Source organism: Artibeus jamaicensis, unplaced genomic scaffold (genome assembly GCF_021234435.1).
Source record: "Artibeus jamaicensis isolate MK-2021 breed Jamaican fruit bat unplaced genomic scaffold, CSHL_Jam_final contig_464, whole genome shotgun sequence".
Lineage (NCBI taxonomy): Eukaryota > Metazoa > Chordata > Mammalia > Chiroptera > Phyllostomidae > Artibeus > Artibeus jamaicensis.
This window is the reverse complement of record NW_026521842.1, coordinates 17,508,344-17,536,322: the sequence shown is the minus strand read 5'-3', so window position 1 is coordinate 17,536,322 and position 27,979 is coordinate 17,508,344. Positions and strand designations below refer to the sequence as shown.

Sequence of the window (27,979 nt, the reverse complement as noted above, 5' to 3'; positions counted from 1 at the left end):
GTGGGGGGCGTGGCCAGAGCTGGGAAATGGCGACCCCCTCTGCTGTTTCGCGGTGCTGGGTGAGGAGCAGTGTCTTAAGTGGTTCACCAGGGCAGGGCCACTCAGAGTCGCTGGGTTATGACGCTGTATGTGGAGGTGGGGTCAGAGCAGGGAAATGGCGGCGCTCTCCGCTGCCGCTTGCTGTGGGGACCCGCTGGGTTCCAGTCCAATCACCCACTCCCTCGCTTGTCTAACCGCGCACAAATGCGCGACCACAGTCAACCCGCAGCCCTGCTCCCTCGGTGTTTCCCCCAAGGTCGCTCGCCTGGTCGCTCGGTCGGTCGCTCACTAGGTCCAACCCCGCGCCTGGATTCTACGTGCCTGGATTCCGCGCACCTGAGTCCATCTGACCGAGTTTTCCTGTGCAACCCCGCTTCACCAGCTGCTGGTTTCGCCCCTTACCGGTCAGGCTGAAGAATTTGTTAACAGACTTCCGAAAAGTTCAATTTTCTGTGTTCTGGCTGTGTTTTCTGTTGCTAATATTTAGTTGTCTCTAAACTTGGTTGTGTGAGAAGGCACGGCATATCCACCTATGCCTCCATCTTGGCGGAAGTCTGAATATTATCCTTTATGAAGGCTTAGCATGGTGCCTGACTCATAGAAGGTGCTCAGGAGATCTTTTGAGTCTAACTACTTTCTGTCTAAACAGCATTTCCTGGCATATGTTATATGAGATTATCTGACATGGTGTACCAACCAATATTTTAAGTCTTCAACTCAAATCTGGTTCTCTTATTCATGCAGGTCAGAGACTCAAAAATGGTCTTATCCTCCTCGGGCATTTGCTGTACATTTATTGAGGTCCTGCTTTGTGAGTTCAAGCTCTGTAGGACCTTGCTGCACAGATAGAGATAAAGCACTAGTCTTGTCTTCAAGGAGTTCAAGGTTTAGATTGGGGAATCAATAAGAAAAAGTAATGATATTATATTTTAATTTTGGGAAATGGCTATATATTGCTTATATTGCCCTTCCCTCCAGCCTGGCTAAATAAATTCCCTTAAAATGGTCTTTTCAAGACAAAGCGATAAGGAACACATTAGAATTACATGGGACAGTTGACTGAATTTAAGCGGATAGTCAGGTTTACCTGGGTTAGAGTCCCATCTCCCCATCATTCTAACCTGAAGGTGTTCAAACTGGAATTACACGTGTCTGTGGGCACGAAGCCTTTTTAGGGGCAAATCAGTCTTCGTGTGTTAACCTCAAAACAAGTCTACCTGAGAACACATGAGCACCAGAGATCCTACCGGTTTCCCTGTCCCAGTCATCTTTCTCCCACTTTGCTTAAGGTAAGGCAGACCATCTGAATCTTACTGTGGTGTATATGTGTATTATGACTAAGTTTGGATACAAATATAAAGGCATAATTTGAAAGACTAAAGTCCCAGTAACTACTCCTTCATTTATTTCTGTGAAAGATGAACTTTCAATGGAAATAATTATATGCTACTTTAATCAATATTATTAGTGTATAACTAATCATTGTAAGGTTAACTTGAGCCCAAATAAAATTTTTTGATATTTAGAGCCTTATGATCATAGTATATTTTTAAAGATTTGAAAAGTCATATACTGTTGCAAAATAATAGGGTGATGATTAAGAGGCTTCCAAATGTAAAAATATATTACATGAGAGTAATATTTGGTAGGAGACAAAGATTTCAAGGAGAGAAAGAATGATTTAAAATATCTGACTGTTCAAGAAGGGCATGTCCATACTTTTAACTTTAAATGGATGACAGTACATATAAAATCACTACGGTATTTATATTTCTTTGGATGATTTTATGACAGTGATATAGCAGTTTTATTTTTAAATGTTAAGATCTGTAATGTGCCAGAAAATACATCCTTTGCATCAACTTAAATACATGACAAGTCACCCCAGAAAATTCCGTTTGCCACTTTCAAATGGCAACAGAAAGTGCCATTTGCCATCCGCCAACTGCTGTTTGGTTTTCAAACATCTTAGTTCTGTCTATCCTTGAATTTCATATAAAGAGAATCATAGAGTAGGTACTTTTGTGTTTGACGTCTTTTGTGTAACGATATTTTTGAGATTCATCCATGTCATTTCTTTTTATTGCTGAGTACTGTTTTATTGTATGAAAACTCACCATTTACTTGTCCATGCTCCATAGATATTTCAGCTGTTTCCAGTTTGGGCAATTACAAAGAAGGCTGCTATGGCATTCTTGTTCAAGTAAAAAACAAACAAACAAACAAACAAACAAACAAACAAAAAAAGCAGTAGTCTCCCCTTACCCACAGTTTTGCTTTCCTTGGTTTCAATTACCCACGGTCAGCTGCAGTCCAAAAATATTAAATGGAAAATTACAGAAATAGTTCGTGTTTTAAATCACGTGCCATTCTGAGTAGTGTGATGAAATCTCGTGCCTTCTGGCTCCATCCCACCCCACAGGTGAATCACCCCTTTGTCCAGCGTGTCCACACTGTATACACTACCCACCTTAGCCATCTCGGTTATCAGACCGTCAGAGTGTCACACTGCTTGTGTTCAAGAGCCCTTACTTTACTTAGTAATGTCCCCAAAGTGCACGAGTGGCCAGGCTGGCAATTCAGACACGTCAAAGAGCGGCTATGAAGTGCTTTCATTAAGTGAGAGGTGAGTACTTGCATTGTGCAAGGAGATATTCAGAGAGAGAACAACCACATTCACATAACTTTTATTACAGTATATTGTTATAATTGCTCTATTTTTATTAGTGTTGTTAATCTTTTACTATGTCTAAATTATAGATTAAACTATAACACAGGTAGGTATGTATACAGGAAAAAACATAGTATGAATAGGGTTTGGTGCTATTTGTAATTTCAGGTTCCAGTGGAGGTCTTGGAATATACCCCTGCAGATAAGGAGGGACTAGTATAGATGAAAACTTTTAGATGTCAACTTTAAAATGTGCAAGGAGATGCATATTATTAGCTGGCGGTTTCTTTTCCTTTTTCTTGTGCAATGCAACATACAAACAAAAGAATGACAAACTTTTCCAAAGAACTTGTACCATTTAACAAGGCCACCTCAGCCTAATATTGCAACAATCTGATGGGCATATAGTTGTTTGTTGCAAATATCTTTTTTCACTCTGCAGTTTATCTTAACAGAGTGTATTTATGAACCCAAGTATGTAACTTTAGTTTAACCGAATCTATCGTTCTTTTCCTTTATTGTGGGAACTGTTCGTGACTTGTTTAATAAATCCTTTCCTATTCATGAATCATGGAGATAGTTTCACACATTATCTTCTGAAAATTTGTAGATGTTTGCCTTTTGCATTTATCTTTTTTTTTTTCCATCTGGATTTGATGTTTGCGTATGGAGTGAAGCAGAGCCCAATTTCATTTTTTTTCCATATGGGTATCCAGCTATCCCAACACTATTTGTTAAAAAGATCTTTTTCTACTCTCTGTAGTGCTTCCTTTGTTATAAATTACATGGCCTTAGGTGTGTGTGTGTCTGTTTCTAGGGATATACAGTTTTCAAAACCATTTTGATGGAATGTGCAAGCAGAAATTATGAAAAGCACTCTACTACACACACTGTGCGGCCTTTATCCAGTTATTTAACTTCTCTGAGTTCCCTGCTCGGTTGAGAGAGTAAAATGGGGTCATGCAGTAAAGCAGCTAGAAGCTCAGACTCAATAAGCCTCGGGGAGCAGCAGTAATAGTTTTTATGTGTGTATATTTCTTTTTTCTGTTGTTATGTTTCAAGAGCTATGGAATACACGGAAACACCACCTGCTCTGGGGGCAGGAACTGCCAGAGGATGTGACATTTGGGTGGGTTGTGAATGACAGTGGAATCTGTCATCTCTTTTTATGACTGTGATCTGTTGGCTGTCCATGGCTCATTTCCCATGTGTGTTTCGTTTATATTATATTTTATCTGGGTTAGAAGGGCCCAGAGGGAAAGGACTGTGCTGTGCCCCATGTGTTGGCTTGTGGTGACCTCCAGTAGCAGTCACCTAAGACCTAGAATTGTGCTGACTTCTTGTTTGTTACACACACACAGACATGTCGTGGAGGACAGGGCTGGGTCTTTGTAAAATTCCTGCCACTGTAGTGCTGCAGGATTCCTGAGTTTCACCCACACACTGCTCCCTCCCCAAACCCCAGCCACCCGCCAACACAGGCACACCAGCAAACTCACCCACTCGCCCCCAGCACCACCACCCATGGGAGTGGTGAAATCCATAACCACTCCTTCTGAACAGTCTTGCCTCTGGGGGAGAGAGAGCATAGGGTCTTGTACACACTGTAGGCACTTGATAAGCATCTGGTGAATAACAATTGAGTAACCACATTAAGATTAGGATGTGGGAGCACCTTTCCATCTGCCGCAGTGTAGCAGGAAATGGGTAGATTATCTGGCTATTCTCAGTGGTGTGCGTACATTGGAATCACAGGGGTGGGGGTGGAGTGCAGAGTCACCTTCCTCCCTACCCCACTGAACAACAGAGAAGAGATGTGCAGAAAGGAGCTGTTTTAAATGAACCGTCTGGGAGATTCTGGTTTTGATGCGCAGGCTGGTATGGGAACGATAGAATTGCTAAACATCTGAATCCATTCTTCCTCAAAAGTACTTTGGCAGTATTTATCAAAACTTAAAATTCACATACCTTTGCACCTACGCCTCTTTCTAGACTTTGTCCTATGCCCAAAAATAAAGGCACAAAAATACTCAGGGCAGCAGTTTTGAAACTGAGAAATATTTAAAACTAGGAAAATGGCCGTTCATTCGTTAAACTTATTTTACTGAGCATTACAGGCATACCCCAGAGGTATTGCAGGTTCGCTTCCAGACCTCAGTAATACAGCCAGCATCACAAAGAAGTGATTTGTGATCTTGCTGCTGTTGGGGGGTCTTGCTTTCATTTTGTAAAAAAAACGCAACAACATCTGTGAAGCGCAATAAAATGAGGTAAGCCTGTTTTCTCATCACCCAGAGACAGCAGTGAGTTAACAACAACAAAATAAAAAAATTCCCACTCTTATAGAGATTTACGTTTTAGTCCATCAGAGGAGGACTGAATAAATAATTTATGATGGAATGTAATAAACTACTCCATTGGAATATTATTCTGCCACATCAAAAGGAGCACAATTTGTCAATATATACTGACAAAGTACATACTGTCAAAGCAATATATACTGCTTTGAAAAGACATTCAAGGCCGTTCTTTAAAAATGTAGGAAGCTTTTGAATGTATTACCTATTCAAAAGCAGTAAAACAAAGAAAAAAGAGGAAAGCAAGTTACAAAACTGTGTAGCATTGTCCTACTTGTGGATGACATATATGTACATGTGCATAGATATATGTGTGTGTATATATATCCATAAGTGAAAGTGGATATCCATATATATCCAGAATGCCACAATTTTTTAATTTTATAAAAAATGCTAATTTTCTAATTTAAAAAATTTTTTCTAAAAAAAATTAAAGTATGCTAAAGCTTATTTTGCTACTGTTTTTCAGGACAAAAATAAAATTATTGGGCATTTGGGAATGCTTAGGAAAATGTATGGTCCACTGTGCACGTTAAAAATAAAGGTAAGCAGTCAAAAAATGAGAACATTGTCAGTAGTTTCTGAGCCGTAGAGGGGAAAATGCAGAGAACTTTTCTAGTTCAGTGGGATGCAGGAAAGGAAGAAGGAAAGACACAAAAACGAATGAAAGTGAACCAGGAAATCAAAAGAGTAAAAATAATTTTAAACTGATGAATAATCCCCAAAAATTGAAAATGGAATAAACTCACTATAAAAATAAGAGATTATACAATTAAATTGAATTTTTTAAATCTAGCCATCATTTTTTTTTTACAGAAGATACATGTAAAATAAAGCCACCCTGATAGGCTAAAACAAAAGGGGTGGAAAAATCTGTCCCATACAAATGATAAAAATAATTATCCTAAGAATAGCAGTATCAATTCCATACAAAATACAATTTATGGCAGAAACATTTTATGGCTAAGAAAGGAAAGAACTTATAATAAGAGGAATATATAGTACTTATGAACTTGTATATACCTAAAAAATAGCCTTGAAATTGAGAAGGCAAATATTAACTTACGTAAGGAAAGAGGACAAACCTATAATCAGATGATGGGATTTTAACACATTTCTAAAAGATACAAATTGGTTACATAATTTTTTAAAAAAAAAGTCAGGATATAGAAATAAAAAATAAAATAAAAAACTTGATGTAATGAATTATTTTCAAAAATAACAACATAGTAATAGAATCTACAAATTAAAAAAAATACATAACAGACCACATTCATTCTCAGGCTACAGTAAAATTTGTTGAGAACCTAAAAAATGTTTAAAAAGCAAAATAAATAAATAAATAAATAATGGAAGTACTAATAAATAAATAGTATGCAAATGCATTTAAAAACCACAATGTTCTCAACAATTTGTGAATTAATTTAAGAGGAAATCATAGTGAAAAATGCATCATTTAAGACCAGAATGATAATAAATTTATGTTACGTATCAAAATTTGTGGGATGAAGCACAAAGTCATCGGGAACACATTTTGTAGGCTTAAATGTAGTTTTGAGGAAGAAATTTTGAAAACAAATGAGAAAACCACTTGACTCAAGTTAGCAAGAGAACAGTGTGAATATTAAATGAGTAGAAGGAAGGAATTTTAAAGAATAGAATGAGAAAGTAATGAAGTACAAAGGGAAGGAAAAGAAAGAAAAAGCAAGCAAGAAAGAAAGAAAGACAAAGAAAATTAACAACAGTTACCACTGGGAAGGGAAATTGAAGAAGGGAAATTTCTGTTTTTCCCTTTATTCCATTTCATGCTGTTTAAGCTTTTTAACCTAAGGAAATATTACTTTTATAACTTTTTTTTGTTTAAAAAATTCCATAGAACCTTGAGAGCCTGTAAGATTTTAAATTTACAGCAGGAGGCAGCAGTGATTCTCAAATATTTCTGACGTCAGCCCCAAACTGAGGCTTAGTGTTTACAGATTCTTAATTTCAGGCCCAGATACTGTACTTGGATCACAAGACTATAAAAAAAGAAACAAAAAGCAATACCTCGCTTTAAGATGCTATAGATATTGTTGTGATGAAATATTTTCTCTACAGATCTTTATTGACATCTGTGTGAGTCTAAACCGAGTTTTTCTTTTCTGGAGCTCAAAGTTTTCTTACTCACTAAAATCATACCGTCGGATGAGACAATCGTAAAAGGTCTTCAGCTCCAAAATTCCATGGCTTTAAGAATCTAAGTCAGCATCAGGAAGAAACAAGCCTTAGTGCCCTCCGATATTAATTGGCTTATCAAAGAATCTGCTTTACAGCCCTTAGCTAATCAGGATGAATTATTACCAGTTTATCTTCAGTGTAGATCAAAGAATCCTCTTCTGGAGGGGAGAGGAGGATGTTGGTATTTATTCAATTTGCTGAGGGAGAAAAAAGGAGAACTCTCCCACTCTGTAAATGTTTAGCGTGTGTGTAAAGGTCGTAGGTCTGGTGTTTAGAAATTACATGCAAGCTTACGAAAGAATCTCTGCTGGGTTGGCCAAATTAAACAGCAGGCAGTTGTAGAGAAATAAACACAAGTTAACATTTAACCACAAGGCCCTGTATTTGCTGCTTGGTCTTTCTCAACAGGAGAGGCCTGAGAAGGGTCAGCGGGCTGCTGGCTGCTCTAGTGAGACCGGGGCTCTTCTGAGAACGTGCCCACCCGCCACATTTCTCAAGTACATATTTAAGCAACGTAATACTTATATATTTAAGCATCTGAATCATAAACTTTTCCAGCTATTGCCCCAACAGCAGTTCTTTTTTTGCAGATAACCCTTAACAAATTGCAAAGTGTATTATAATTTTCTTTCCACATTGGCACAGGGCTACACAACTAATACGTGGCTGAAACAGGATCCAAACCTGTGACTGGCTCCAAGGCCCTCACTTGACCACGGCACTATATGAGATGAGAGGACTCACTTCATCAGCGAGTTACCTGGAAGCAGTCGAATGTTGCAGCGCAGCCGGGATAAGTGTATGAAGCGAGTGATTGTTGTGTCACAAAGCTCCGTCCCCCTCACATGCGTTAAGCACTCACTATGTGCTAGTCTTTGTCAGGCATTGGGGGTAAGGGTGTCAAAAGATGAAGTAGATGTGATCATCACACTTTAAGAAACTTCTGGTGCGCTCTCTCTCCCGTACACCCACGCCTTCCTCCCGCCCCCCACTGCTTTCTTCAGGTGTGTATCTTGGCTTTCTTTCTCCCAAGCTCTGAAGGTTCCCAGGAGACTTTGTACCGCGGGAGCAGCAGGCAGGGGCAGCTAGTCCTGGGCTCACCCCCAGAACCTGTCTTCAAGGGTCCTCTTTTTGCCCCCCTAACTTGTTTCCTGAGTCCACACACCCCAACTGGCTCACTTCTTCTGCCTCCCTGACTTTCTTTTATTTGTTTGTTTGTTTGTTTGTTTACAACGTTTATTTGCTTATTTTTCGAGTACAGTTTTCTGTCTATTTCTCCCATCCCAGCCCACCCCGTCCAGAGCTCCCCACCTCCCTCCCATTTCCACCCCCCTTAGTTCTCGTCCCTGTGTCCTTCATACTTGTTCCTCCAAATCCCTCCCCCCTTTTCCCCTTAAATTCTATTCCCTCTCCCCTCTGGTCACTGTCCCCTTGTTCTCTATTTCAGTGTCTTTGTTTTTATTCTGCTTGCTTGTTTGTTTTGTTGTTTAGCTTCCTGTTAAAGGAGAGATCATATGGTATTTGTCTTTGAACACCTGGCTTATTTCACTCAGCATAATGCTTTCCAGTTCCATCCATGTTGTTGCAAAGGGTAGGAGCTCCTTCTTGCTCTCTGCTGCATAGAATTCCATTGTGTATATGTACCACCATTTTTTTTAAAGATTTTATTTATTTATCTTTAGAGGGGAAGGGAAGGAGAGAAGGAGAGAAACATCAATGTACGGTTACCTTTTGTGTGTCCCCTGCTGGGAACTGGCCTGCAGGGAACCGGCCTGCAACCCAGGCATGTGCCCTGACTGAGAATCGAACTGCGATTGTCTGGTTCGCAGGCCCGTGCTCAATCCACTGAGCTACACCAGCCAGGGCAGTACCACCATTTTTTGATCCATTCATTTACTGACGGGCACCAAGGTTGCTTCCAACTCTTGGCTATTGTAAATTGTGCTGCTATGAACATTGTGATGCATAGGTTCTTTGAAATTGATGTTTTAGGATTCTTAGGATATAATCCTAGCAGTGGAATTGCTGGGTCGAAAGGCAGGTCAATTTTTATTTTTCTGAGAAAATTCCATACTGTTTTCCATAATGGTTGCACCAGCTGACTTTTCTTTCTAAAGGGCCAAGGCAGCCGCACTTCAGCTCAGTCCTGTTGTTATGATCTTGCCTCTTCTATCTTAAGCCCTTGCTTTGTTTCACTGTCCCTAGCTTTAATGAACATACTCTCAAAATTTTTTTTAAAGTCTAGGTTTTAAAGGAGGGAGGAGCTGACAAATAAGCAAACATAACATGTGAAAAATAATAGGGAAACACAGATAAGGAAGGAGATATCAAAGCAGCATGGCAGGATGGTTAAATCACTGGGCTGTGGAGTCCAGTTCTTAGCTGTGGAACCTCTAAGCCTCAGTTTCCTCATCTGTAAAATGGGGAGAGCCTTTCATAAAGGTAATTGCTGTGACAGTTAAATAATTTAATGCATTGCTAAGTTGCTTAGCATTGAACCTGGCAGATGGGAAGACTTGTTAAGCATGTTAGTTGATGATATTGTTTGATAAAGTGTAAGCAAAATCAGAATCATGTCTACAACCATATTTCGGGGATGTCAATGCCCCTTTCTCAGGTTATTCTGAATTGCCCTGAGGTTTGTTCTTCTTTCTAACATACTTATCTTTTGATCCTCTAAGAATGTTTCTGGGAGAGAATGATGAGGCAAAGTGGTCCCAGCCCCCAGACCAAGCCCTTGGGCTGCAGCACAGGGAAGGGGAGCGGGAACAGGAGCAGACCTCATGCCAGGCAGATCAGGAGAGTCAGCCTGGAGTGTTGTTGAGAAAATTTCCAGGACCTACTGCCCACGATTTCCAATCTTCTCCGAACTGAATTTCAGTACATACTTTACTAATATTTTAATGTAACTATAATCATGGAAAGGGTTTTACATGATTTTATCCTGCAATCAATTCCCTTCCCAACCAGCTTATTTTTATTTTCTCTCAAACACTGACTCACCTCTTTTATCCTCAGTCAAGGACATGGCTTTGATATGCTACAGTGGCTGCCCCTCCAACTTCTGAATCTTGGCATGAGGGCATGTGAGACCTTTCAACTGAAACCCTCTGCCTTCTGAGAGCTGTACCTACGCCAGCACTTCTGCTCTCCTCTAAAAATCAACTGAAAACTCGCCTCCTGGAAGCTTTTCCTGCTGAGTTCTTTACTTTTACACTCTGGTCCCTGCCACAGAACGGCAACTGGGGTTGTCAGAACCTAAGCAGGGCGGTGCTCTTACATCTTTATTATGTGTGTGTAAGTTCTGGTTCTTCCCGTGGGGGCAGCATGAATTTGTGGAGAGGGCAGGGACCCTGGGGCCTGGCATGGACTCATACAGCAAGCAGCACCACCCCTGAGTTCTCAAATTCATTTGGCTGTCCTTTGTCACCTTGGGACGGCTGCTTTATTCTCGGGGGTTGTCTTCTTCCATCCAGGCCTCCCCAGGCCGCTGTCCCTTCCCTGCTTCACTTTACTGCTCCCCTAGAGTGGGCAGGAGGCCTTCATTTAATTTCTTAAAGCACAACTGAGACCTGCCTATGTGCTTCACCACTTCCTGTAGCGTCCTCCTCTGTCAAGTGGGGGCCATTGCGGGCCTTTCTGACTGAATTCTTGTACGAATGAAACATGAGCTCAGGTATGTTGACAGAACTTGGCACACAGTAGGTGGTGGCAGATTCTTTAGATGGTTCTTTCAAAAGTCCATTCCAACCCCTTTTCTAGCTCCGCTTCCTGGACCGCAGAGGCTGGAAAACTAAACACTACATTTCTCAAACTCCCTTGCAGCTGCGGTTGTGTTTGTGATTTGGATTCCACCGTGTCAGACTTTAGAACCATGAGTTATGTGGCGGCAGAAGCAGGTGTGAAACATCCATTTCGCTGGTGCTGATTATGGCAAAGGCAACGTGATTCTGGAGCCAGCAGCTGCGGCAGCAGCTTAGCAATCCTGAAGTTTCTGGACGGTGACAGAGACTGCGGCTCGCTTGTCAACCAGTTCCAGAGCGTAATTTTAGAAGTGTAATTTCATTCCTGCATGTTTAACCTAGAGTCTATTTCTTAACTTTCCTAAGGATTCTGTGAGCTACCCAAACCCTTTACTGAATCCCTTTGTGCTTAAGTTAGCGAGAGAGGAACCTGTTGGCTGCAACCAAGAAAACTCACCAATACCTAAGTGATCTATAAATGCCAGCAGCTCTTATTCTTTTAAGACTTTGTTGAAGGCTTGGTGATAAAGTAAGTAATTACATTTCAAGAAAGAAAGTTAAAAACTAGGAACTAGATGATAATTTTTGGAGTACACTGTCCCATACGTAGGGCTTTCTTTAATGAGGGGTATGTTCTATATTTGCGCCCAGCGTGGGGGCCACTTGTAACATGTGGCTCTGAGCACTTGAAATGTGGCTATTGTGATGGGGGAGTGGATTTTAGATTTGATTTTATTTTAATTCCATTACATTTAAAATTAAATAATCATGTAGCATCTGGTGCTACAGTGGTGGACAGGACAGTCCTCGAGTGCCTGAGCCTGGCCCTTCCACAGGGTCTTTTATTGATTGATTTATTTATCCTCACCCTAGGACATTTTCCCCCTCCTCTTTCAGAGAGAGAAGGAGGGAAAGAGAAGCACTGATGTGAGAGGGAAGCATCAACTGGTTGCTTTCTCGTCAGTGCCCAGGCCAGGGATTGTAGGCACCCAAACTGGGATCAAACCACAACCTAAGTATGTGCTCTGAGGGGAATTGAACCTGCAACCCCTCAGTTACAAGAGGATGCTCCAACCAACTGAGCCACACCAGCCAGGGCCACAGGGGTCTTTCTCTCTCTCTGCAAGAAACTTCTTCAATCAGTTTTCTCTCACTCCCTAGTCTCAGGGCACATCTTAATAATCTACAGAAGTGGAACATGCCCGGGTCAAAACAACTTTTATACGATAAGTTGAGGGTCTCATTGTCTTCAACTTCCATTCTAGGATTCCACACTGACTTTTTATTTGCACAATTCACCGAACTGCTTTGCTGAAATGCAAACTATCTCAAAAGACAACTTTCACCCTTCACTTATAGAAAGTCATTTTTTTGTATTGAAAAATACATATTTCCAATCATTTCTACAGAGTGAGTTTCTAAAATATTAGGGACCTGGACCAGTTAGACAAGTGGTTCTCACAGTCTGCAGCATATTAGAATCATCATAATAAAGTAATTTATTGCCAGCCACTCTCCAGCCCAATTAAATTAGCATTGTGGGTAATGATGAAAGGGAAACAAAACTTCATTTGCATCACTAATGTTTTTAAAGGGTAGAATGTATTCCAATATTAACTAGTAATTAAAAGTTAATAAAGATAGAAGGAAATGATGGTAGGATTTAAGAGGGGTAATTTATTGTGAGATAAGATAAATAATTATAAACTTGTTATTTAAAGCAAAACTCCCCCCCCCCCCATTTTGGTTGACTAGCAACCAATAAGGAGACTTGTAATCATCACAGAACAATCATCCAACCACTCTGGGAAGCTTCTGGAATACAAACATTCACAAAGAGTGCAGATTCCAGTCAGACTCCTTTTCCATATTGTCACTTTCACGTGTTCTATGAACAAACCCAAATAATAAACCATAAATGTTTTATAGACCTTCCTTCCCTTACCACCAAACAAATAGACGACCCAGGGGAAGCTGGGGAAAAAAGACAAGAGGTGTCCAAGTTCAGTGTCAGATGGCCTCTTTATTATGCTCCCCATCCCTCCACCTCCACACACACAGATGTTCCCTGTGAATGAACTTGGCTCTGTGTGATTCACACCAGAATAGGACGGTCCCAAAAAGTTTGAAGAGAGGAACTCGCACTTCCTGAAATGATTTTTCTCTTGACATTAATTCAAATTTAGGAAGGAGCTGCTGAAGTCTTTTATAAATACCCGTGAAACGTATGTCACTCGAGACTGATTTTGTTTCCTTCTGCTCTCTCCGTGCCTCTTTTATCTTGCCCGAGTGCCGCTGTGACTTCGGTTCACCACTGCCCTGAGTGGCAGCTGGGAGCTGGCCCTTTCCTCCTGCCCTGATTAAAAAAATGGTCGGGCGCTTCCCTCCCCTCGAGGGCCCAGGTGCTTGAAAATACTGCCAAATACTTCTTCCAACTTAAAAAAAATTGTAATTATATCCATTAATTCTGGATTAGGTAGCACATTTCAATGATTTAAAAGTTCAGAAGATACAAAGAGCATAAAGTAACATTTGTTCTTCTATCCATGCCCCTCCTTCCTCGTTCCCTCCCCCAATGCCACCATTTGCTGGTGTATCTGCTCTGAGATGGATATTTTGTGCATATTTCAAAGAACACATTTACGTTACCTTACTCTCTTTTATTCTTTTATTTTACAGATGATAACGCAGCACACAAATATATTTTCCATTTGTTTGTTTTTTCTCTCACTCCTCCCATTCGAACGGGAGCTCCACAAGAGAAGGGATTTGATTTCGTACCATGCTGTTCGCTCAGTGAGGAGAGGGGTGCCTGGCATGTCATAGCTGCCCCACACAGATTTGTTGAGTGAGTGAATGAACACACCCTGTTCTGTGTCTGGCTTTCTTCACTTTGGGGATCACCTCATTTCAGTACATGAGAAACCTCCTCAGTTTTTTTTCTAGATTGTATAGTGTTCCATTGTCTAGACTCATTATAGTTTGTTCAGTCAGATCCCTACTGATGGGTATTAGTTTTGTTTCTAATCCTTGGCTTTGAAAAATAATCCTGCCATTTGTATTCTTGTACAAACATGCCACACTTGTGTGAATATATCTGTCTGTAAGAGAAACTCTTAAGGGCAGAATGGCTGGGTCCAAGGGTGAGGTATGAGGTATTTTTTGCCAACTTCTTTTACATCAAAAGCACCTTGCTGTGTTTAAATAGCATTGCTGCAGTCTGTGGCAGTCTATGCTGCAGTCTATGCAGTCTAGGGAAATCTATCAGGAATGAAATTGTTCTGGTTAGGCCTGAATGTATTAACCTCACCTTATTCCTCCATATCCAACAGGAAAACCCCACACAGGTTGGAACAACACAGGTGAATCTCGAAAACATAACATAGAAAGAAAGAAGTACACGCAAAAAAGTTCACACTGTGCCGTTCCATTCGTGTGCTGGTAAGTCAAGAAGAAATAAGACAAGCCTGTAGTTACAGAAATTAGAACAGCACTGCCTGAGGCTGGTGGGGTCGGGGGGGCATTGACTGGAAAGGGAAACCATGGAACTTTCTGAAGAGACGGATAAGTTTATACCCTGATTGGGGTGGTGAATGGCCAAAACTCAACGAGTACATTAAAATGTAGGCATTTTATTTTATGTAAATTATACCTCAATTTAAAAATTTTGGAAGAACTGTACTGGGAGGACATAATGTGTTTTTATCTGTAGATTCCAGTCACGCTGGCCTTTTAAAAATTCCTCAAACGCATCATGCTTTTCCCCATCTGACAGCTTGCTTACATGCTGTTCCCACTGCTTGGAATATGCTCTCTTCCCACTTCTCAACACACAAGCATATCCACGCACCCATACGCGCGCGCGCGCACACACACACACACACACAGAGTTATCCTTTTCTAATTCACGGCGTGTCAAAATTCATGTAGCATACAAAATAGCTGGAAGGGTACACATACTGTTATAACCTGTATTACCTTGCAAAACTCTGGTATAAGAAATTGTACATTTCTCAGGTTGGGGAAACCTGAACTTCAGTGCACCTCTGTATCTTTCTAGGAGGGGAAGATGATACAATCACAATCATTTCTGGCCACACTTCCCACTTGGCCTTTTGAGATAGGAGAAATATCCGGGGTTTAGGAAATTCAGAAAAATTGGAGAAGGGCCTCTGGTGCACCTGGCATCACTGAGATGCACCTTGTGGTGTGTGATTTACTAGAAAGTAAAAGGCTCAGATTCAGTGTCAAGCTCAGTCACCAGGACTTTCTTGGAGGGTTCTGAGATCTAAGAGGTGCTAAGTGCTCAGTCTTCCTGGGACATGGGCCATTCCCATTCTGCCCCTTTCTGGGCTCTGCATGGGGATGGGGTGGGAGTCTCTGTCACTCTGGAACTTTTCCTCTCCATCCTGCCAGTGGATTTGCACTGTAGAAACCCATTCTGTTGAGAGCAGGTGAGAGAAGGCTAGAGGGGACTTGGGAAGACCCACTAAAGCTGGTAAGTCTCCAGGCTTGGGCTCTGCTTCAGCTTCTATTAAATAGCAAGTGGGAAAACTGGGAAAGGGGAAAGAAATGCATTTCCCCCCAAGCTTCTAAGAGTTTTGCAAACAATTAGAGTAATTAAAAGTTCTCAGAAGTAGCCGATGGTGCCCTTTTCACCGAGGGAATGTGGGCCAAGCATGATATATTAAAAGAGAAGGAGCTGTTCTATTGAAGTTAAAAATAATCTTCTGTCACATGGCTAATTTGTTGGAATGCAGCAATTAAAGGGCTGTGAGCAGAAGGAGAGCTGGAAGCAGCTGGGGAGCTCACAGGCGGAGTGCACACCCTGGGGATTGCGTTTGCAGAGAGAAAAAACAGTGTCACAGATGACTTAGGGCACCTTATCAGAAAACCCACAAAAGGGCCAGGAAGAAGGAAAAGTGGGGTCATTTAGAGCTGTGACCTTTGGGCTTATCAGACAGTGACGGGATGGGTCAGGACTTGTCACCTGTGCTCCGGGATGCTGATTCACTCAGCAAGGATGAAGGCCTTCCAGTCCCCCCTGCACTTTGAAAACCATGCCTTTGAATCCATTTCAAAGGAAACCAGAACAGAAAGGAGCCCTTTGATCCTAAATCCATGGGAAAGCCAATCTATATGGTCTTGAGTGGGAAAGCTCAGAGCAGGAATACAAATCCTAGTTTGGTAAATTAGGGATTAAGTTTTGGAAACGTTTTTTTGGGGGGGATTTTTGAGTTGAAAGAGTTTTGTTTTTTGGGTTTTTAAAAAATTTATCTAGTATAATATCTGAAATTTCCAGGTGAGGCAATAAGCTCAGAGAGGCTTATTTGCTCTAGGTCATTCAACCAGCAGGTAACAAGCTAGATTCCAATCCAGCTCTTTGGAAAGAGGGGGAATTCATGGTAGTCAGGAACTGAGGAATCAGACCGCCCTGTTTGTGCAATCCTGGCTCTGTGAGTCGTAGGACCATCTCACCCAGTTCCAAATCTCTGTCTCAGTATTACCCCCTGCAAAATGGGAATAACAAGAGTACCTAAAATTGTTATAATTCATGTAAAGGGTTTAGTGTAACATCTAGCCTGGAGTAAATGATTAAAGTGTTAGCTGTCATTATCCTATAGCTTTTTTGCTTTTTTTTTACACCACCCCATATCCAGTTGGCGCCTTTGCAGGGTGATTTGTGCAGACACATCCTCTTCGGTTTGGGCAGGATTCTCTTTCTCTCCTTTCCACCTCCAACTCTCATTCACGATATATAAAGAAAAAGAGGACTAGTCACTCTCTCCTAGCATTTCCTGCATTTTAACACACCCGTGTTACTTGTTTTCTGTCAAGTCACATGCCCTCCAGCCTGTGCTTTCAGTATGGTCTCCAAGTTGCTGGCAAGCAGAGATGGGGCCTACCTGAAGAAGCAAGTCCTTCTGCTCCAAATGAGGTGGCCTGTTCCATCTGAATCTTGTAGCGTACTCGATCAATTTTCAAATTTATAATGGGCACCACTAACAGAAGGGCCTCTGGATGTCCAGGGGAGGTTTGGGCTTCACAGTCTGAGCACCCCTGTAGGTGAAGGCCAACTTCTGTGTGTGCGCATATGTTCCAAGGGACAGAAACCTACCTCACTGGAGCTTGGGGGGGGGCGGGGGGAAGGCAAATTTAGCAGCTCATGTAACAAGTCTAGATTTCATTATGTCTATATTCAAGGGTTCAACAGTGTCCCCAGGGCATTGTTCCGCTTTGTCGGGCCCTATTCTTTAGACTCTTTCCACTTGGCAGTCAAAACAGCTGTGAAGAGCCGCCAGCTTTACTTTTCTCTGGTTTCGTATTTTTCTTTTTCTTTTTTTTTTTAAATTTATTTTTTTAAATTGATTATGCTGTTACAGTTGTTCTATTCCCCCCCTTCATTCCCCTCCACCCTGCCCCCCCATCCCCACCATTACCCCCCCTTTAGTTTATGTCCATGTGTCTCAAGTCCTTTAGGTTCTATATTTCCCATGCTATTCTTGCCCCCCCCCCCATTTTCTACCTACTGTCTATGCTACTTATTTTCTGTACCTTCTTCCCCCATCTCCTCCTCCCACTCCCCTGTTGCTAACCCTCCTTGAGATCTTCATTTCTATGTTTCCACTCCTGATCTAGCTGTTCTTTTAGTTTGCTTTCGTTTTAGGTGTGGTTGTTAATAACTGTGAGTTTGTTGTCCTTTCACTGTTCATGTTTCTTTAACTTCTTTTTCTTAGATAAGTCCCTTTAACATTTCATATAATAAGGGCTTGGTGATGATGAACTCCTTGAATTTGATCTTATCTGAGAAGCACCTTATCTGTCCTTCCATTCTAAATGAAAGTTTTGCTGGATAGAGCAATCTTGGTTGTAGGTCTTTAGATTTCATGACTTGGAATATTTCTTTCCAGCCCCTTCTTGCCTGTAAGGTCTCTTTTGAGAAATCTGCTGACAGTCTGATGGGGACTCCTTTGTAGGTGATTGTCCCCTTAGCTCTTGCTGCTTCTAGGATTCTCTCCTTCATTTTCATCTTGGATATGTAATGATGATGTGCCTTGGTGTGTTTCTTCTTGAGTCCAACTTTTTTTGTACTCTCTGAGCTTCCTGGATTTCTTGGAAGTCTATTTCCTTTGCCAGATTGGGGAAATTTTCTTTTATTATTTGTTCAAATAAGTTTTCCACTGGTGGCTGTGCCTTTCCCCCTTCTGGTACCCCTATAATTCGGATGTTGGAGCGTTTAAAGATGTCCTGGAGGTTCCTAAGACTCTCCTCATTTCTTTGAATTCTTGCTTCTTCAGTCTTTTCTGTTTGGCCATTATTTGCTTTCTTCTGGTCCACTCCATTGATTTGAGTCCCAGTTTCCTTTTCATCTCTATGGGTTTCCTGTGGAATTCCATTTATTTCCCTTAGTTTAGCCTTCATATGTTTCTCTAATTTGTGGCTATAATCAACCAGATCTGTTAGGATCCTGATGACCAGTGTTTTAAACTGTGCGTCTGAGAGTTTTGCTATTTCTTCGTCGCTTAGATTTATCTCTGGGGCTTTGAGGTCTTCCTGCGACATTTTTGGTCTGTTCTGGCCCTTTAAATGTGAGAAGCGGCGCCTTGGACTCCCAGGTCGCTGGGTTGTGACGCTGTATGTGGGGGTGTGGTCAGAGCCGGGAAATGGCGGCGCCCTCTACTGCCGCAAGCCACGGGGACCGCCGGCCCCGGTCCAACCGCCCACTCCCTCGCCTGTCCGCTCGCCCGCAGATAGGCAACCGCAGTCAACATGCAGCACCGCCTCCCCACTGTCTCCTCAGCAGTCGCTCACCTGGTGGGTTGCTCGGTCGCTCACTAGGTCCAATCCTGGGTTTGGAACCCGTGCGTCTGGATTTGCGCGTCTGGATTCCGCGCCTGGGTCTGTCCGACCGGAGCCCTCCTGTGCAACCCCTCACCAGACGCCGGTTTCGCCCCTTACCGGTCGGGCTGAAGAATTTGTTGTTAACGGACTTCCGAAAAGTTCAATTTCCCGTGTTCTGGTTGTGTTTTCTGATGCTAATATTTAGTTGTCCCTAAACTTGGTTGTGTGAGAAGGCACGGCACATCCACCTATACCTCCATCTTGGCGGAAGTCTCTGGTTTCGTATTTTTCAAGAAGCAGCCTTACCCGCTTAGTTCTCTTTCCCTGATTGGCTGCCATAAATCCACCTGCAAGCGAAGGGAGGAGGAGCATATTGATTGGCAGCCCCACTAGCTTGACACAGACTGGCCTCAGAACAGTTTCTCTGAGGAAGATGGGGTACTGAGCCCAGAAGAAAGGGAAAGGCAGGCAGATTCAAACCATCAGTGCTGAAGTACAGCACTTATGTGCAGTTTTCTGAGGTGTTGGCTTATAGCTTGTTCTGTATTCTTAAAGTGTTCTGTCATCCAAGAACTGGTAAGAACTTTTGGAGAGGAAAGTGCTTTCTCCCCACTCCATGTATTTCCTTCCCATAGCAAGTCATCAATTAAAGTCAAGGCTGCAGTCTCCTCCTCATGCCTTCATCTTTGGCACTCAGGGGAGGGAGAGCGTTAGGAGAAACTGGGTATGAGTTGCCCAGCGTCTTCCTCTTTCCCGTCTGTCAGGAACCAGACCCTGGGAGGGAGCACAAGTCCTCTCCCTCCACCTGGGGAGGCCATCCTGCCCCCTGTGCCACTGCCGCCAGGGCTGATGGGAAAGTCTGTTTGATTCAGGCGTAAGGAAGACTATTGGGCACACACACTCAGCCACATTCGACAACCTACGTCCTTATCAGCAGATCATCCATCTACCCGGAGCCACCACTGACCCAGAGCCTGAGGAGGCCTGCTATCTATTGAGCCCCTTCTCCAAAGTCCACGAACCCCCTAAGTTACAACATGGGGGAGCCACAGACTTATCCTTTCACTTTCCGCTTCCTGGCTGGGTCCCTTGTAGGAGGAGCGGGTCGCCCTGGGAATCCACAGAGATGGTGGAGTGCACTGGCAGTAGGCTCGAAGGGAGGTACCAAAAATGACAAAAGGCGAGGAAGCTACACATGCAACGGCAGTTGAGAGGCACTGGGACTATGTCACGTGGAGGGGGGACAAAAACAATGGTGGGGTGATTTAACCGTGGCCTTCCCCAGAACCACGCTGAGGGTGTGGCACCGACTGGTAGTTTTCCACAGCCTCGCCCTGACCCGGATCAGAGTCACGTCTGTCCCCCCACCTCTCCCGGCCCACGCGTGTCCTCCTACGTCCACCTCTTGGAAAACAAATTGTTCCATTTCCACAGAAAGTTACGGAAGGTTAGGGCACATAAACCTACTTGAATAAAATGCCATTTTATCATCGTTTCTTTGTAATTACAAAACAAATATTCTGCACAAAGAACTACAAAGTACACAAAAGATGAAAATGAAAATCAACTCTCAGCCCTCACCCTGAGATAGCCCTTAGTGTTTTTGGTCTATTACTGGGCAGCCTTTTTCTAGACATGTTTTTAATTTTATTTATTTCTTTAAAAAATATCAACATATTTCAAACAAAATAGCAGTGTATAGTGTGAAAGAAGAAAATATTCTGCTGTTTCTCTTAATATTGTGATCCATATGTACTATTAAATTGAATATTTTTATTGTTACCACTTCCTTTTCTCTGTCCAGGCCTTAGGAATAGTTGACATTAATGTCCCACATTTAAGAGGAATGTACTGGTATTATGACACCCACTTTAGAATCAGGAAGCTGAGGTTCTCAGACTTACCCACAGCCATACTCAACTCCCGACAGGGTCCCTGGGGGGGGAGGGGGCAGGAAGAATTTCCTAACAAAATAGACAGCTTTGTTAAGAAAAGGGGGTAAAAGAAGGGGCTTTACTCCTGACAGGGCCCCACAAGCAGGGTCGTTGGCCTTCCTTCTCTACCAGAAACGCCCATCACATCACCCTGAGCCACACACTGGCCTCCAAGCTCCAAGGTTTTGATTCTGGGAACATATAACTGAAAGGGAACAAAGAGTCAAGGGAAGGTTCTTTATCGGCAGGAGAATTATTTTATTCAATGTGTTTCCTTACACGAGTTGGGACAATAAAGGGAAAGAATGAGAAGAAATAAAAGGCCAGTAACTCAGGCCACTTTTAATGAATCACCCCCCACCCCACCCCCCGTGTCATTACCCATCCCCAGTCAGGAAAAGCTTGAGTTTTTCCTTGCCAAGAAAAACAGAGGGCAGGAAGAAACAAATTATGACCTTGTTTGTGTTTTGTGTCTTAACTATTTGATTTATAGGCCCTGATCCAGTGATTATGGATGAAAGAAAATATCCCAGGGTCCCAAACCTAACCTGAACTTAACCGAGAGTGGGTCTCACATCCACTGCTCAAAGTTAGCACGAAGTTAAAATGCTTTAGGAATAAAGTTGCAGTGTTAGGGGCTGCCTGTAGGCAATCTCAGCCCAAGGACAAGGCCAAATTCCTTTCCCACACTCCATTTTCCAAAAAACCCTGTTTAGAAAATGTTTAGAAACTTAACCCCTTTTATCTCATTCCAGAAGTTGGAAATTTATCTATTCAGCAGATAGTTATTAAACACCCACTGTGTGCCAAGCACCGTGTCAGATACTGGGGATACAATGATGTGCATACAGGTCAATTGACACATAAACCAGAAAAGAATCAGGTAGCCATGGGTTCTATGGAGAGAAAGAAAACAGAATGATGTGTCAGAGACACTGGGTAGCTATGTAGGACAGGTGGCTCACCTAGGTCTCACCAAGGGAGTGACATTTAATGTAAGATAAGCATGCTAAAATCTGAATGTAAAGTTGGGGCGGGAGACCGGTCCAGGCAGAGGGACTATCCCTTAAGGTGGGTTCATGTTTGGCATAAAGAAATAAAGCCCTCGCAACGCAAAAGAAATTCTTGGCTATTAAGGGTTATTTTTCAGGAGTTGATTTAGATAGAAGGTTGATAATTCCTTTATTATCCTTAGCCATAGAATCGATGTTTGACCTCACATATAAGAAGAGAAATGCAAATCAAGACTACAGTGTGATACAATTTTTGAAACTTTCAGACTGGTGTAATTCAAAAATTTTGATAATGCATTCAGTTTGTGGGTCCATGAGGAAACAGGCGTGATTCACGCACATTGCCAGTGAGAATATAAATTGGTACAGTTGCTAACATACAAATGTCTATGCTTTTGATCTAGAAATCCTATTTCTTCTTGTACATGTGTGTCAGGTGAGATGAAGGCTATTGATGACGGCATTGTTTGTAATCCTAAAAAATTGAGACTAGTGAAATTATGATATGTGCATACCAACTGAATAATAAACTATAAAAACTATACTTGCAGTAATAAAATAAAGCATATGAGGAGGCTCTCTATGTCTTACTATCTATACATTCCTAAGATATCATTAAGTTAGGAAGCCAAGATACAGAACTGAGTGTTGTTTGCCACCTTTCATATTAAAAGTGAATAAAACTAAGCACAAATATTTATATTTACATAGACAAACTTAAGAAAGATACACAAAAAATTATTAAGGCATTATTTGGGGTCGGTTAGTGAAAGGAGGTGGAAAGTGGGTGGGAAAGGTTGGCAAGAAACTTTTTGTTGAGCTGTTTAACTTTTTTTTTTTATAGTTTTGAACAATGTCAATGAATTAAAGACTTAAACAATTAAACTTAAAAATTGTCCCCTCTGCTACCCCTTATCTTAATTTATTAACTTGTCACTTAATTCATTGTTTACTCCTCAGCCACACCCCTGAGAAAGGTTCCACTTAAATCCTGTTTAATGAAAAGTACATTAGTGCAAGTAAATTATATTCACTAAAGCTTATTTTTAAAACGCATTAGAGGTTAATCTAATCACAAAGGCACTTTCTGTGCCCTGCTGTGCATCCCCAACAGACTAGGTAAAGGACATTGAACAAAGACAACTGAGTATTCTGCCTAAAGGAAATTGTGTTTGTGGAAACAATTATGGGTTTTATTTTTTTGTTTCATATATTTTTTAATTGGGGTGACATTGGTTAATAAAATTATACAGATTTCAGGTGTACAATTCTATAATGCATTATCTGTATTGTGTGTTCACCACCCGAAGTCAAGTCTTCTTCCATCACCATTTAACCCCCTTTACCCTCTTGTACCTCCCCATCCCGCTTAGTCCCTGGTAATCACCATACCATGAGCTGTCTGTGAGTGTTTTTAGTTGAATTTATTGGGCTGACATTGGTTAATAAAAATGATATAGGTTTCAGATGTACAACTCTGTAATATATATTTTTTGCTTAATCCCTTTACCTTTTTCACCCAGCCCCCCCAAACCCCTCCTCTCTGACAACTGTCAGTCTCTTCTCTGTATCTACGAGTCTGTCTTAGTTTGTTAGTTTATTTTGTTCATTAGATTCCACATATACCGATAGGTGAAATCATATGGTATTTCTCTTTCTCCGACTGGCTTTTCAAAATAGCCTTTTGCCCAGTAGATTGTAGTACAAACAGTGACATTATCCAGTCTCTGTCCTAGATTATCTCTATCAACCCCGCCCCCCAATACTCCCTACACTCTAAAAAACTTCAGCATTTTCATGTATTTCATGTGCATTCTTTTCTTGGCTCCACCACTGGGATGTATTGTAGCCTTTCATGTATTTTAATTCCTCTTTTTCCTGCTCTGCATGCTCACCCCCTAACCACTAGTCCATACTTCTAACACTATGTTTCAGTTTTGTCTGTTTTTTCTTCAACAGATTTGTTGAGATATAACTCACACAGTATACAATTCACCTATTGAAAGTGTACACTTCAGTATCTTAATATTGTCCTAGGGTTGTGCAGCCATTGTTGTAATCTAATTATAGAATACTTTACTCTCCCATCAAAGGAACCTCAAAACCATTCCCCTAAAGCTTTCAAGCCCTGCACAACCACTACATCTACTCTCTCTATGGGTGTGTCTCTTCTGGAAATTTCACATAGATGAAATCATACTCCATGTGGTCTGTCATGACAGGCTTCTTTCACTGAGCATGGCATTTTTAAAGTACACCCATGTTTTAGTATGTTATTTTTCTCCAGAATAGTATTTCATTGCAAGGACACACCACACTCTATTCATTCATCAGCTGAGGGACATTTGAGTTGTTTTCACTTTTTGGCTATTATGAATAATACTGGTATGAACACTGGTGATCCACTTTTTGTGTGGATATATGTTTTCATTTCTCTTGAGCATATACCTAGTAGTGTAATTACCAAGTCATATGTTAACTCTGTGTTTAACTTTGTGAATGTGCAAAACTGTTGGGATGTTTTGTACAGTATATGCTCTGTCTTACATTCACACTGGCAATGTGTGAGTGTAGTTTTCTGAATACTCACCAACACTTGTTACTGTCTGTCTTTTTAACTGCGGCCATCCTAGTGAGTAGGAAGTGGAATCTCATTATAGTTTTGAGTTGCATTTCCCTGACAGTAGTGATGTTGAGAATCTTTTCATAAGCTTATTGGCCATTTGTACAGCTTCTTTGGTGAAATGTCTACTTAAATCCCTCGTCCATTTTTAAATTTTTTTTTATTGTTGAAAGGTTTCTTTCTTTCTTTCTTATTTTTTAAAAGATTTTATTTATTTATCTTTTAGAGAGAGGGGAAAGGAAGGAGAAAGAGAGGGAGAGAAACATCAATGTGTGGTTGCTTCTTGCACGCCCCCAGTTGGGGACCTGGCCTGCAGCCGAGGCATGTGCCCTGGCTGGGCGTTGAACCAGTGACCTTTTGGTTCGCAGGCCTGCTCTCAGTCCACTGAGCTACACCAGCCAGGGCACTGAAAGGTTTCTTTATACATTCTGGATACAAGTCCCTTCTCAAAACAGGCATACCACCTTTTATTGTGATTTACTTTATTGTGCTTTACAGGTGTTGTGCTTCTATACAAATGGAAGGCAAGACCCTCCACCAGCAACAAGATTACAACTCTATCTCAGTACTCAGCTTTATTGAAGCAGTCTGGATCTGAACCTGCACTGTTTCCAAGGTATGCTTGTATATGATTTGGAAATACTTTCTCTCATCCTGTGGATTGTCATTTCAGTCTTTAATGGTATTGTTTGCAGCACAAACGTTACAAATTTTGATGAACTTCAGCTTTTCCGTTTATTCTTTTATCACTCATGTTTTTGTTGTATTTATTTTATGTTTTTGATCTTTGAATAAATAGAATAATACTCTTTATTTTTCTCAGTTCTTTTTAAAAAGATTTTATTTATTTTTAGAGAGAAAGGAAGGGAAGGAGAAAGAGAGGGAAACAACCATGTGTGGTTGCCTCTCACATGTCCCCTACTGGGGACCTGGCCTACAACCCAGGCATGTGCCCTGACTGGGAATCAAACCAGTGACCCTTTGGCTTGCATGTCTGTGCTCAATCCACTAAACTACACCAGGCAGGGCTGTTTTTCTCAGTTCTTATGTTTAAATCTTTGATCAAGCTGGGATTTCTTTTGGTATATGGATACATAGCCAAATTATTTTTTCCCAGGAAACATTTCTGGCAAAGCTTTAGTTATTACAATTTTGTTTCATCTGTAAAAGCCCCCTTTTCCTCAATAATTTGAGATAATGTTTTATCATATTTTCTATTCTTGACTGTATATTTTAGGACTTTCTGTTTTGTTTCATTGATCTATTTGATCACATACCACCTTACCAAAAGGTAAGGCTTAACGAAAGCAGGCATTCTCACACATTATAGGCAGGTGTGTAAATCAGCAAATTACACCTGTATGAAGGGCAAGTTGCTAATATCTACCACAATGATAGGCACACTCTCCTTGGTCCAGCTATTCCCACTTCTGGTAATATATCCTATAGGTGAAATTGCATGTAAGCAAAATGACAAACGTACATTCATCAAAGCATTGAGGATAATGACAAAAGACTGGGAACAATCCAAATATATATTATTATATAAAATAAAATGTGGTATAACTAAAAATGAAATACCAGGTGGCTGTAAAAAAGAATGAGGAACCTCTCACTAAACTGATATGGAATGATCTTGAGAAATTATTAAGTGAATAAAGCAGCATTCACGAAGTGTGTACAATAAGCTACACTTTGCTTTAAAATAAATAAGAAAATAGAAGTTACATGGTGGTTATTTGGTAGGAATGAATATTATGAGGTCTGTCCAGGAAGTTCCCAGCCATATAATATGAAAAATAGACATTTATTGAAGAAGATACAAGATACAAGAAACATTGTACGTAGAACAGTGATGCCTCAGTCTCCTTCAAAGCAGGCACCTTGGGACCTCACACAGTTCTCCCAGTCACCATCAGCTGCCCTGCTGTATTTTTCTGAATCTTATTGATGGTTTGAAATCTTTTCCCTTTCTTATTTTATTTTATTAGGTTATTAGGTTGTTTTATTTTATTATTTTTTTTAAGATTTTATTTATTTATTTTTAGAAAGAGGGGAAGGGAAGGAGAGAGAGAAGCATCAGTGTGTGGTTGCCTCTCATTTGCCCCCTACTGGGGGGGGACCTGGCTCACAACCCAGGCTTGTGCCCTGACTGGGAATCGAACTGGTGACCCTTTGGTTCACAGCCCATGCTCAATCCACTGAGCTATACCAGCCAGGGCCAAAGGTTATTTTAGTTTGGGGAAAAGCCAGAAGTCACAGGATGCCAAATCTGGGTTGTAGGGGGGCTGAGTCACTTGGGTGATTTGATGTTTCTCCAAGAAATTCTGCTCAAGACATGATGCATGAGCAGGCACGTTGTTTGTGATGAGGCTGCCAATCACCAGCTTCTGAGTCATCTGAATAGCTTCCGTGGAGGAATGTTCAAGCTTAAAGCAAAATTTGATGCAGATTCATTGCTGTACTCACTCAGTCATTTTGAATGTGATGGCCACACAGTACACATGCTCAGTCAACAGTGTCTACTGCCACCACTGACTGTGAAGTTGTCATTGTTCACACATGCACGTTCCAGTCCACTCTCCTTGGCTGACAGGTTATACTTATGTTGCACAAACCTTTTTCGTTATATTAACAATGATTGGACTTTTTCTGGACAGACCTCATACATATATATGTGTGTGTGTGTATATATATATATGTATTTATATACATATATATTTTGAAACATGCGAATAAAAACACTGGAAGAAAAGTGGGTGTCCTGAACCAGGGAAACCAACCCAGGGTAGAAAGTGTCCTTGTTGATGGCTGCACAGCCATAGTCTCCTTCTCTCCTAGCAACTGGGCTAGGCTGGTGGGTATTGGGCTCCCTAGGCATAAAACTTAACAGGATGGCCTGGAGGAAGCTCCAGAAGAGTCCACCCAACAGGCCAGAGGTGTCTGACTGAACCTAGGATGCTTGCAGCCAACCCCTCCCTGAGGCTGTACCCGGAGGATATGGGTCCCTAACTTTGCACTAACTTCTGGAAGCCTCGCTGACACTGAATGGCCAGGCCCAGCCCTGGGAAGGAAGGAGAGTGCTGGACTGTGATGGCTGTAAGAGTTTGTCTTAACTCTGGCAGGGGAAGAGATAGGTTGCTGGGGGACATAATACTTTGAGAAGGGCAAGAAGGGCAAGATTTGAGGGCCACCTCATTGTATTCCACTCCTGAGAATGGGAAGGGGTACCCCCAACCCCCACCCCCCAAAAAGAATGTAAGAATGAATACAGGAGGTGTGTTTGAGATCTGTAAAATTCGTGGCTCAGTTGGAAAGGAGCATGCATGGTGTTTTCCTGGCCAGTTCCCTGTTCTAATTTAACTATTTACATAAAAGCTGTAAAATGAACTTGCAAGGTAAATAACAACTCCCCTGGAGCAGCATCTCACACACTGATCCAGCTGTTACCTGAGATAAATTTCAGAGCACACACCTGGTAAGCAGCAGAGAGAGTACTTTCTAATATGTAAAAAGGCGAAAGTGAAATGTTAATGTTAA

General features: G+C 41.5%; 1 protein-coding gene across 1 annotated transcript in view; it reads left to right on the top strand.

The window, feature by feature from the left end:
- NIP7 (nucleolar pre-rRNA processing protein NIP7) overlaps window positions 1-25,036 on the top strand; it is a 67,415-nt gene extending 42,379 nt beyond the window's left edge. Inside the window, exon 5 of the mRNA XM_037162605.2 lies at window positions 24,938-25,036. Coding sequence (XP_037018500.1) covers window positions 24,938-25,021 — 84 coding nt within the window. The 3' untranslated portion in view covers window positions 25,022-25,036. The remainder of the gene's footprint in view (window positions 1-24,937) is intronic.
- The last annotated feature ends 2,943 nt before the right edge of the window (window positions 25,037-27,979 follow it).